Genomic DNA, 13,064 nt, shown 5'->3' with positions numbered 1-13,064 from the left:
CACATGAATGTATGCTGCCACCCTTTTATGTGATATCAGTAACAGCTAAGACAAGGTCCTGACAGAAATCTGGTTTTCCTTCAATTGCAGTACCTATAGATTAAATAGCATCTTTTGTTTTTTAAGGCCAAAACCCCCTCACATGTTTCAGGTCCCCAGCTCTTCCATGGGAACATGTTTCCAAAAGCGTTTCAGTCGTATTCCACATACAAGTTGATTATCAACATTTTTCTCTTTAGAAAGTAACCAGAATATAGGAGCTCAGAAAGTGTAACTGAGTTTTCCTTGCTTCTTTGTGTTGTTTTAACAGCCATCCCACGGGGCTTCTGGGACACAAAGTGGGGTTTGCACGCCTCCCAGAGTGCATATAGCAACCATCATAGTCTGTTGACCAAAAGAAGAACTCTCTCAGACCAGGTGACCAATCTGGCTTTTGATTAAATTGGTGTTTACTCATGGCAGTGCCCTCACTCATTTTAAGTCGATCCATCCATCTATTATCCAACCCACTATATCCTAACTACAGGATCACAGTGGTCTGCTGGAGCCAATCCCAGCCAACACAGGGCGCAAGGCAGGAAACAAACCCTGGGCAGGGTGCCAGCCCACTGCAGTCAATTTAAGTCCCATTAGATTTTCCATTTGCACAATCTCAACTTGTATAGAAAGCCGCTTCTTAGACTATCTCTCCTTTACAAATCAGGGTAGCAGCACCAGTGTAACCAGGTTCTGTTTTCTCAGAGGATCTTCCTTAGCAACATGTCCTCACTGTACTCCCAGCAAGGGAAGTCAGGTCCATACCCTGTGCAGAATGCAGAAAGCCACCTTCTTACCGAGTCAAGCCAAAGAAGAAATCCTTCACCTCAAATGACTAATCAGACTGGTCCCATTTCAGTTTGGACTGCAAAAGCAGTAGTAGGACTTTGCAGTTAAGATGGGTGGCCCAATAATTGATGGACAGATAGTCATTAGAAGCACAGTTCCTCCAGCTGATAAAGTCACACTATAATCACAATTAGTGGTCAGACTATTGGCTTAGAGCACACCACTGGAGTGAAGTCTGGTGTGCATTTTCAGTCTCTTCCTCGGTCATGCTGGTTCAAAATGTAGTAATTGTCTTGTGAATCATTCATTTTATCATTTGTTTGCATCCAATAATTGTTTCTTGTGCATAAATATCCAAAAGTCTCGTTATTTGTTTGTGAAGGAGTGAGCTTTATGATTCATTCAGCAGGGATAATTACAGAGAAAAGGACCAATTGGAATCACAGGTTTGTAGTAAGGGGAGGAGCCTATTCAGGAAGGACTGATTTAAATACAACTGTGTGACATTTTTAGATAGGGCAGAAAAACATAAGATGGATTTACGAGGTGAAAACAGCACACTTACTCCAGGCCAACTTCAGTGACGACTTTCGGATCTTTTAAATATTTCTGTGGAATAGCATTCACAAAGCCTAGTAAATTTCCAGCAGTAAGGCAAATTGTTTTCATTCTTCATTATCAGGATTACCTGCCTATGACTCCTCAGCTATTTCTCAAAAAAATGAACACAGAATCAGCAGTTCAAGGATACTCTTCATTTCACTAAGGGTGATTTTGTTTTGCTGTTTTCTATTTTGTGCATTCTGACTTAGTGCAAATCAAAACAAAACAAAAATATCAAAACCAAGGAAGCTGAGAGAGAACATGCAATATCAGCTTATCTAAATTGTTTTTTCGAGATGACAGAATAATTTTCTCAAACTCTCTAACACATGGCAACAACTGATAACAACAGCAACACCAACTGATGAAAACTCCTGTTAATGTATATAAATGAAAACCTATTTGCATTAAGCGGTTCTGTCACTGGTGTGATCCTGTTGGATAATTTGTTGCCTGTCTGCTTTGCATTGCTTTGAAAGATCCACTGCTGAATAATCCCTCTTTGATGTAATCTTTCCTATTTCTGAATCAGTTATCAGTGAAAGGTACACAAGCTGAGAGAAAATATTGTTCCTTTATTCGTTTTCTCAAAATGATAGAATCATTTTCTCGAGATCTCCAGAAAATAATTCTGTTTATCTCAAAAAAACAATGAAAAAAAGAATGATATTGTAGATCCTCTTTTGGCTACAGTATGAAGCAAAACAAAAACAGTACAACATAATTACAATCACATTCCTGGCAGTTATGATCAAAACATATTTAAACCATTGTAAAACATTACACAGTTACCACATCTGATTCACTCAGCAAAGTTTTTCTGACTTGTTAGTCTGACTTGGTAGTCTGAAAAGATTGGAAACTTTGAATCTTTTAAAGATTGTAAACCATAGGGGAAAAGGGATAGGAGAGGTGAGAAGACAGGCTGAAGACAGATAACCTGTAAACCAACACACCAAGAACAGCGCTCCTGCCAGGAAGAATTACTGTGTCTTTAGCAATGGGGATACTTGCCAGAGATCCTAAACTAAACTGGGTTTCTTTTCCCTAACTAATCTCTCATGTAATCAGAGATGTGCGGTCAGGGGAGGTTGTCATCATGAAAAGTAAAAAAAAAAAAAAAACCTAATAATGATAACATAAAATAAATTTACCCACTGGTCTGTACTATAAATTTGTTTTCTGTATGACTCCAATAATTTTGATAATTTTTATAGTCAAAATCACTGAATTTCCACATTTGCACTTCAAATAGAGGGGAGAAACGGGAGGTGTGGCGGTGACAAACCTCACCTCGCCTCCCCTCAGACTGCGCTCTCCCTCACACACTGGGTTAATGCTTGCAGTTGGCGCGTGCCTGTTGCTATCTCTCTGTATGTCGCCAATATAAAGTTTGCAGACATGTGTATTATACACCCTAATTTTACACAGTCTGGCTAATATTTTTAATGAATTTAGTCTTGCTGATCAGACATAAAACCACAGTGAAAAGGCACAAGGTGAGGAAGACAATACCGTGCCTCCCTGAAGGAGGCAGATGTGAGCCCAACAGGCGCTTGTTGCTGTTGTTCTTCTATGCAGAGGCTTTAGGCGCCAAAAACTTAGCGATATCAAAAAGTCGAGTACACTCACTGTAGCGGCCCATTTTATTTTAATTTTTTGTTCTGACAAACGGCAAATTTAGAACACATGGAGGGTGCAGAGCAAATGCATTCTCTCTGATCTCTCTATAAATATAACATTCTTTCTTAGCCAAGTATGTACCTTAACTTTGTGTGTAAAGAATGCTGATAAGATTTGAAACATAACCAGTAGTCAGTGTGCATGCTGCCAACTGAATAGTGAATAAACTACTCTTTTGGGTCCATATATTTGTAAATCTGACTCTGAAGAAGGAGTCAGTGCCTCACCAGCCATGAACATCACCACAAATCACTGTATGAAATACATTTTGTAAATAAGATCCGTCACTAAAAAATACTGCCACACACCACCATCTAAAACATAATGCATGTCACGTTATCTCTCAGTCATGCAACTGATATAACAAACTACAAACAACATGGCTGCAGCAATGCTAAGAGAGAGCAAAATGGTTGTTAGAAAACGTTAAAAACATTTCTGTGTGAGAATGCAACCACCATAATGTTAAAAAATAATAAACAACATGAAATAATGCAAATTTCAAAAATACAGTGAAAAGGTACTAGGCAAGGTATAATGTAGATTTAAACAGACATTTCCCTAGTGCCTTTCAGCAATAACTTTGCACCTCCAAAGACAGCTTCCCACTAAACAAGGGCCTTCACACAAGACCACATCCCCTGGATCTGTGAATGGCTTCCTGTTCACCTTAACCCTGTTTCCACAAGCAGTAGGATGATGACCCAGCATGATAGTTTTCACTTCATTGCCATTTTATTCTACTGCACAAGTAACTAAACTCATCAACATGCAGAAGTGCTCACTAAAGTGGATTGTGATACACAGAGCTTAACAACATCGAGAAGATCTATTCATAAAATCAAAGAACACACATTTACAGCTGTCATTTATCACACAACTAAAGGCCCTTGATTGGGCAAAGTGAAGGAAAGGCCTAGTGACTGCAACGATAATCATACTTATTTATTCTAAACTGAAAGTCCTTCATTCAACCTGAATATTTCACAGCCAGTTTCAAACGGACACAGACGGTCACAAAATCTTGAGAATTCACAAAGCTTAATAAACATAACATAAAACATAACATTCAACCCATAAGAACATGACAGCTTTTTTAAAGAAGCAAACCAGATTAGCGTTAATTCAAAACAAAAACACACTGAGACCTCCTACCTTGAAGAGTCGCAAAATGTTGGCCACCATTATGGACACTGAACTGGCAGATGCCCCAATGACTCCCACCACTCTCTCTGGTTTCGTAATAATGGGTGGCCCTCCACTCAAGCACTTGACGTCAGTGCCGTCCTTTTCAATGAGCGCCTGAACAAAGGTGAGTGATTGCTCCAGCGCGTGGGTATCCCGGGAGCAGGTATCCAAAATGCGAGCCCCCAATGTGATGTTGGGGAGCAGCTCTGCGTCATTATTGATCCGATCAAGGGCATACAGCATGGCCTCAAGTCGATGGATGCCTTTCTCCTTTTTGAGTTCTCCACAGGCCTTTCCATCACTGCCCCGAGAGTGAACGGGGAAAAGACCCCCTAAAGAGATGTCTCCATCTATTCTGATTGAATTCAAGTGTGTGTGACCTGGAGTTCTGGACTTGGCTGCTATAGAAGAAATGAAGCAATAAGCCAACAGGCACAACAAGATGCAGCTGGAGCAGCAGTGCTTCCAAGCATTAGGCACCATTGTGGCCAGAGAAAAGCTCTTGTTGTCTTTTTTTTATAGGGCAGCCCAGGCAAAGCTACAGCAACTGTTCTTCTATATCTCCACCAAAAATTGAGCTTTCAGAATCCTTGTCTCCACTGACTGCTGGCCTTCAAAGCATTCGGCTCATTTTGACTTCCTCTCCTCACAGTCACCACAACACAGATACAATTATGAAACAGTCTGGTAAAGAAAGTCAGGCGATCCATGAAGCAGTACAGAACAAAGAGTTCTCAAAGTTGGCGAGTAGCTGCATCCGTGGCATCTAGCGTAAATCCTCTCGGTAGCATTGGGATGAAACCAGGTATCATTCTTCATAAGTCTGCCAGTGATTTCCTGAAGTTGAAAAAAAAAAAAAGAATAGAGTGACGTTAGTGAGGCAAAGACGACAGAACAGGAAGGGAGTGACGTGGCACAGGGTGCTGACAATAAGTGAAATTCACACTAAATGTTAAACGTTTTTTTTCTCAATTAGGTTTTATCGTTCCCATGGGGATTGAGGAAGGTTACTTGCTTTTTTCCATTTTGTTTTATTCTCTTCTTCGTTTCTTGTGTTGGTTGCTAAGGGCTCCCAAGGTCAGACTGAATGCCAGCTATTGACAATAAAACATCAGTATGCAGAAATTGTCTATTGAATGAATGTGAAGTATCTGAGTGACAGCTGTGAGGTGGCTCTCCGCCCCAGCTCCCGTACAAAGTGCCGAATTACACCCTCGGACAAAAGCTCCTAAGCGGAAAAACTAAGAATTATGTGCAAGCTGCACTCACAGAAAACCTGGGGAGTTCAATTCAATGAAATTAGTCTCCAATTGCCGAATGAAATCTGGCATGCCTCAATCAGCTTTGTTTTCTTAGTTACTTTAGAGTTGTAATGGAGAGACAGGAGATACCACCAAGTGCTCAGATGAATAACACGGTTTGTCAGATAAAGTGTTCATTATATTAGTTACATAAGCCAGTAAGATATTAAGGGGTTTTGGATGAGAATCAAAGAAGGGAAAGGAGGCCAGAAGGTCTGATAGTTGGAGAGCAAGGGGTTACTTGACGGTGTAGAACCCCCTTAGGGTTAGGCCTGCTTTGGACTGGTGCCATCTAGGAATACTAGAGGCTTCTAGATTAGATTGTATCTCCCAACAAACCTGTAATGAATACAATGAATAGATGGATGAAGAGGACAATGGGAAGATGATGCATTGGTTAGTTCTGCTGTCCTATAGCTCCTAGCATGGTCACTGCCTGGGTCAAATATGCATGTTCTACCAGTCTTCATGGGTTTTTTCATATGAACTTTATTATGCACCCATATGTCAAACATGAGCGTGTTTAGTTCATTGGCTGCTCTAAACAAGCCTTGCATCATTTGTGTGTGTGTGTGCGTGTGTGTGTACGTTTGCCCTATAATGGATGGACTGTCAGAGATGTGTCTCTGATTCAGACCAATTCAGTAAATTAATGAATGGACGAATACAGATTATTATCCTACGGGCAGCCTTTGTCAAGTTGGGGTTATTGGAACACCCTCATGGAACCCCCTAGAACTTTACCAGGAGACATTAAAGTTACTTTTCACATTTAAGGATAGCAAGGGTAAGAGGGAGGGTTAGAGGTGGGGTACTTGGCATAAACATACAGGATAAAATCACTGTTCTGAGCATTGCTTGGCACCACCTCACATACCCTGAGGGTCAAGATTCTTAACTTGAAGAAAACCAACAAAGACAAGAAAAGTGATAGGACCTGTATGATTGAAAGGACCTCTTTTTGTGTTGGCTCCCCACTGCCATCCACCCAAAGCCACTTCCCTGTCTCACAAGTTTTCTCTTTTTTAATCTTCAGTCTCTGGGCATCATCCCTCCTTGTCAGGGGTGCAATTGTGTATTTCTCACCAAAATCAGAGCTCCTAAGCACCCGACAAGTGTTCAGGTACCCAAACCAGGATGACAACTAGAGTTTACACGTTACTGTGCCCATTTCTTTTACAATATGAATCTAAAATGTTCTGAGAGGTTAGGTGCCAGCTGGCTTTGAATCTAGGGGTTTACCATTTCCATTGTGTATATAGTTTCCATTTTCCTCTCTGTCATTCATTTTTTTTTAATCATATCTGAGTAAAAATGTGGTATTTTGTACTTTTGTCATGTTTTCTGAGCATCACTGTTTGAAAAAGCACTCAATGAAAATCAATTTGACAAGCTGCACTAAATAATACTTGCAATATTGTGATAATTCCAACTTTTTTGGTTTTATACCACCTACTAGTGTCAGATTTTCCATGAACTCCCCTGCATATACATATGAAGGTGATCAAAACATTTGGCACCTGACCTATGTAAGAGAAACACTAGCAGAAGCACACGAGTTTGATTTGTTCAACACATTTGCAATCAGCACTGTTACACTTGTTATACCGTTCCAAAAGCTTTTCTGTTCTGTAGCTGGATTGATGACTTCATCACTGGCATAACATGAAGAGTCCCATGGAAATACCTCCTCAAATTGGGGAACATGTAGTAGTCAGGCAACTGCAGCATTTCACAAAGGAGCCCTTAAAAACCTGTGTGGTGTGAATGGGGTCATTTCTGTGAAGCAGAAGGGAGAATCGTTGACAGTCTGATTTACTGCCACAAGAACTACAGCAAATCAGTATAATATTGACCAGCTACGTGAGCCTTTTACATCATGCAATTATACAGGCTATTCTGTTAACATCAAAAAATGTTGCATATGTGATCTGTCTGGCACAGGTATGAACATTGACTTAACCTGGTGTTGTAGAGTCACCATTGTTTGCACAAAGTGATATATCCAGGTTTAACCCATGATTATTAAATGTTTCTTAAATTATTCTTAGAATGAATAGCTCCTAGTAAGTTATAAAACCAAGGTCCTGGCTCTCTGATGCTAATCTGTCCATCACAATCTTGTCCATTCTAGCCCCCAAATCACGCCTATCCCTTATTGGCTATTATTTACCTCACACCTCCACCAACTAATAGCTAATGTGTGGTGAGTGTACTGGTGCAAGAATGGCTTCTATTGTATCCTCCAGGTGGATGTTACATATTTGTGGTCGTTGAAGTGGCTTCAAACGTTTTTTGCAAAGTGTTTTATAAATGCAATTTGTAATAATTGTTATCTATAACTACCCTTATGTCAAGCAGGTAGATTTGGAATACAATGGACTGATGATTTTAAATATGTCCATTTCAAGTAGGTAGGCACATCATTTGGAAAAAGAGAACATACAGTAGGCAGGTACCAATGAAAGTGGACACCTCAAGTCACAATCCCATTAATATTTACACAAAAAATATCCTAAAGTAATCTGAACAAGTTCTGGGTTACATGTTCATGAACAAAATGACTTCACTTTTCAGCTAAGGCTGTAATTCCACAATAATAATAATTTCATTATTTAAAAAAAAAAAACTCCAGGAGCAGAAATGAGAATCAATGCCCTGATGCCAAAGCTCAAAAAATGCAAATGTTCAAAGTGTCCACTTGGTAAGGGCTTCCTATTGGAAGATTTATTATCGTAAAGATTAAGGTTTATTTTTCTACATTTATTTTGATGCACCATGAAGAAAAAACACAATGAACTCATACAGTAGTTAGAAAATGATCATTTCAGCAGCAGAATAACATTAAATACACTTACAAAATGGTGCTTTTCATTTTCACTACACAATCTGAAGATCAACCCCTCGAGATAAATGCGAAAAAATACATAAAGAGGTACAGCTGACTTAATTCAGTCCGTCACACGGCCAATCAATGGCCCCCCACAATATATAATTAAAGAAAAGACTCTGTGGCTGAATTAAAAGCAGAGAGAAAGAAAAAGACTGCCTCATCTGTTGCAATCAATATTCTATATTTTTCATTAATGTAATCTTTTGTTTTTGAGATGAACTGCTCTCCCACTCAGTTTAGCTGCCATTATGTTTATTTATATTATCACAATTATTGAGCGGCTAATTCAAAGTGACTTTACATAAATGTTTTTATATATATATATATATATATATATATATATATATATATATATATATATATATATATATATATATATATATATATATATATAGCGGCATGGTGGCGCTGCTGCCTCTCAGTTAGGAGACCTGGGTTCACTTCCCGGATCCTCCCTGCATGGAGTTTGCATGACATGCAGGTTAGGTGGATTGGCGATTCTAAATTGGCCCTAGTGTTTGTATGTGTCCTGCAGTGGGTTGGCACCCTGCCGGGGATTGGGGGTTGGAGTGTTGTGCAGCCCTGTTGGGTTCTGCAGGCGCCACCAGGGGGTGCTGCAGCAAGAGCTGCTGGACCCTTCTGGGCACTGGTTTCGCCACTCCCAGAAGTACTGCCGGATGTCAGCAATCAAGCACCTGGAGCACTTCTGGGTGCCCAATAAAAGGAGCCAGCAACCACCAAAGTTGGGTGGAGTAGGACAAGGTTGCCTGGGAGGAGTGGTGGTACTGAGAAAGAGTGCGTTACTTTTGGTATTGCTGTATGTGCTTGGGACTGTGTTGTGGCTGGCGGACATGGGGAAGATGTGCCCTCCAGCTGAAGAAAAATAGTTTATTTGTTTTATACGTGTGCCTCCATGTCCAATCTGTGTCAGTTCAGGCACATATATAGTGCCTTTATCACTATATATATATATATATATATATATATATATGTATATATACTGTGAAAGCTGGCCCGGACACACACAGACGGACATCATAATGTTCACCCAACACACCGTTTATTGTACAATATTTACAATGTTTTGCTCATGTGCAACCCCAGTGCCTCTTGCACCGATTCCCCCAAAGTCCAGGGCTTACAGTCCTTGTGCCTTTCCTCTGGCCGCCTCCTGTCCTCTCTCCAGCTCTGCCAACTACCTCCCGACATCCACCAATGACTGGAGGGATGCGGCCCCTCTTATAGGAACCCGGATGGGCTCCAGCTGCTTCCTGGCAATTAGACTTGGCCACACCCCTGCGTGGCAGAAGTGCCGGCTGCGCACCCGGAAGCCGTCCGGGTGACCCCTGTCGTCTTTCCCCCGGCACTTCCTGGTTGTGGCGGAAGTGCCGGGCTCCCGGGATAAATAGGCACTGGGGCGCCGCCTGGCGGTGACCACGGGTCCCTACAGGGCTGGGCTTCCAAGCCCTCTACCCGAGGCCCCAACATAACCCTCCTCTCGTCCTCCACAATACACACACATGCATATAGGAGGCTCCTTCAAAGCTCTCATAAGGTAAGCACTGCCACCCTTGGAAAAGAGGAGGCACTGTTGTTCACCCTGTCTTTCCATCTACAGCCAGATGACACCTAACACTTTTGACTTTTTCACTATTGAATATGGAACATAAAGCTGAAAGTGGGAAGAGCATGGTGTCTCTTAATACCAGCCTTCAGTTCCAGTTACACCTGCCTCTGTTAGGGAGTCTTTCCTGGCTGGGAAGCTGCCATTCTAGTTGTAGGTCATGTATGTCTCCTTAGAGAAGCTCTTCAGGTTGATGATATTTTGCATTATTAAGGTGCAGGATTGCTGCAAGTGGGGGACCAATGTTTCATTTGACAACAGTCCTGGACCTCCTCTTGGGGTAGAGGATTGTCACTGAAAAGTTTTGTGGCATTTGCTTGCACCATGTTGAAATGCCTGAAACAAACAGATGGAGACTGACCTGTAGAGATATTCAGATATATGGAAGATTTATTAATTTACAATATCATATACAATATTTATTTGTTTGCTCCTAAGAAGATTCACTACACTCCTAAAAATAACACTGCTCAAGTGGTCCTTCAGAAAGATGACATAGGGGAACCATTTTTATTCCCAAAAGAATGCGTAGGTTCCAGAAAGAAGCTTTACATATTTTGAAATTTAACAGGCTCTATAAATAACCATGCCAATGATAACAGATTTATAACATACCAATGTGCTTCTGATTTTAAAAGGACTCTTGCTGTGTACAATAACACAGAATGACATCAAGGTTTTCTTTATCCATTAGCATCTATACATTAAAAACTGCACACATATGTGTATATATTCTGAAACTTTACAAAGTCAAAAAACAATTCCATACACAAAAAGCCCATCACAGAATTAAATGGTTCTTTGTGGTTCTTAGAGGAAGCACATAACCCAGTAAAGTGCCATTTTTAAGAGTGAGCCTGCTATCAGGTGTAAAAGAGAAAACCTTTGAATTTCCTGCAGTCCACTCTCCACCTGTCCATTCAGCAGCTTGAGACCCCTGGACAAAGTAAAATGGTGGGCGGCCACACACTCTGCCAAACAGTCCATCAAAGCAGCATCACTTCAGAGTGTAACAACATCTCAGAAATAAAACATCACCAAAGGGGGATTATCCAGTGGCACGGGCTGTGTGATCAGTGAATTCAGCCAAAAAGAAGAAAATGTTTGTGATTGGCTTGCTTAAAAATGATTCCTACTGCAAATGTACAGCAAAGCAGCCCTAGAATTAATTTGAAACTTAAAACTAAATGCTGTAAAACAGCCCAGCCAAAGCCCAAGCTTCAATATCATTAAAAGTCTGGAGGAAATTTGGAAGATTATGAAGAACACATTAATTCATCAAGAAATAACATATTATCCTGTTGACCCTGAGGTGGAAAAGCAAGTTCAGAAAACGGATGGATTGTTGAATAATAATAATATTAATAATTGAAGATCCAGAATATCATATTAATCCATCCATGCCAGGAGTCTTGTGGAGCGAAGTTAATCTGCCAGGAACATCCATCATTTTTACATTTAGGCAAAAAGTAAAGGACTCGGGCGAAGTCTGACAGATTGAGTGAATGCTAGAAAGGAGGACGAAGATGGACTCATGCAGAGGGTAGTAAGAAGCAGAGCAACTCAGACTGCTTTTTTTACCTGTGATCCTCTATTATAATATGGAAATTCTGAACAAAACATGTCATTATCAAGATGAGGCTGACACTAGGTGTCAGCTAATGAAAGCAAACCCTTTTGATAAAACCAACACAGAGCAGAGCACGATATGCCGTGCGTCCATGTAATTCCAGGCAAGCTTGCATACACTTTCTGGCATCCATGATATGATTTTCTTATGAAATCGAACGGTCATTTCTCGTTTTTCTCTGCTAGATGCATATTTTATATTCTAAATCTGCAATGGACTTCAAAAATACTGGAAAGCGGACTTGAATTCTGCTGTCCAATGCTAAAATAGCCTAGGCTGATAATTTTTCATTTAACTAAGCAAAAAAAAAAAAAACAAACATCCGCCTTATAAAGATTATGGCCCCTAGTATTGTAGCAGGCTAGCACTGAGACCGCACTCGCTGCTTTCACAAAAATAAATAATAAAAAAAGGATCGCGCACATTTAAATTGTGGTAACACTACAGTAATTGAGGGCAGCTGGTGCCGACTCGCAGGATACGGTATCAGAAATTCGCCGTCCTCAGCAAAATTGTGGTAAAACTTGAGTCATTAAAGTAACATTATGCTGTCTTCGCTGATAATAGATGAAAGCTTTTCTTTTCCAACTGCATCTGGCTTTTCTGTAGCTTTAATGGGTGAATTAAAAGAAAAAGGTATCATTCTGTAACCTAAAGAGCCACTTCTTGGGGAAACTGCTGAAAAGATATCATCTCCTCTGATCTTTTTTGTGTTCTATATTTATATAACGTATATTAAACAAAATCTAAAGATTATTCAAAACCCCTTACCATTTTTACAAGATTGTGATGGAGCAGCTTCCACCTTCTGCCACTACAATGCAAGCTGTTTTGCCGATTTCAAAAGTAAAAGATCTAACAAGCTGAATTCCCAACCCCGTTGTATAAAGTGCCAGCTGGCACATCACAGCACTAGCAACCCTGATTCCTTGTAAACCTTGTGTCCTGGCACTGGCTTGTGCTTGTCTTTTTCTATCTTGAGACTTCCCACTAATCCTTCAATAGCCATGAAATTTTGCCGCTTTCTTTCTATCTATAAAAATATACTGTACATTAAAATTGATGCAACTGAAACTATTGCATAAATATTCATTTATCTTACACAAACCAGCAATGTGGGGAAATTGGAGTCTATCCCAGTAAGAATCAGGCACAAGGCAAGAATAATCCCTGGACATGGCACGAGATACATATGTAAAAATACCAATACATATGTATGTATCTATATATATATAGCAGATAAATAGATAGATAGATCTCAGTTCTTTACATGTCTGTTTGAGGTGGCTCCCTACCGATTAAAGGACTGGCACACTT

General features: G+C 40.3%; 1 protein-coding gene across 1 annotated transcript in view; it reads right to left on the bottom strand.

Moving 5' to 3' along the window:
• The window catches only part of LOC120525960 (metabotropic glutamate receptor 4-like), a 963,211-nt gene that overhangs the window by 786,461 nt on the left and 163,686 nt on the right, over positions 1-13,064 (bottom strand). Inside the window, 1 exon segment of the mRNA XM_039748705.1 lies at positions 4,267-5,136. Coding sequence (XP_039604639.1) covers positions 4,267-4,782 — 516 coding nt within the window. The 5' untranslated portion in view covers positions 4,783-5,136.

Source organism: Polypterus senegalus, chromosome 3, assembly GCF_016835505.1.
Source record: "Polypterus senegalus isolate Bchr_013 chromosome 3, ASM1683550v1, whole genome shotgun sequence".
Taxonomy (NCBI): domain Eukaryota; kingdom Metazoa; phylum Chordata; class Cladistia; order Polypteriformes; family Polypteridae; genus Polypterus; species Polypterus senegalus.
The sequence above is the reverse complement of the archived record's forward strand: the minus strand, read 5'-3'. Positions and strand labels throughout refer to the sequence as shown.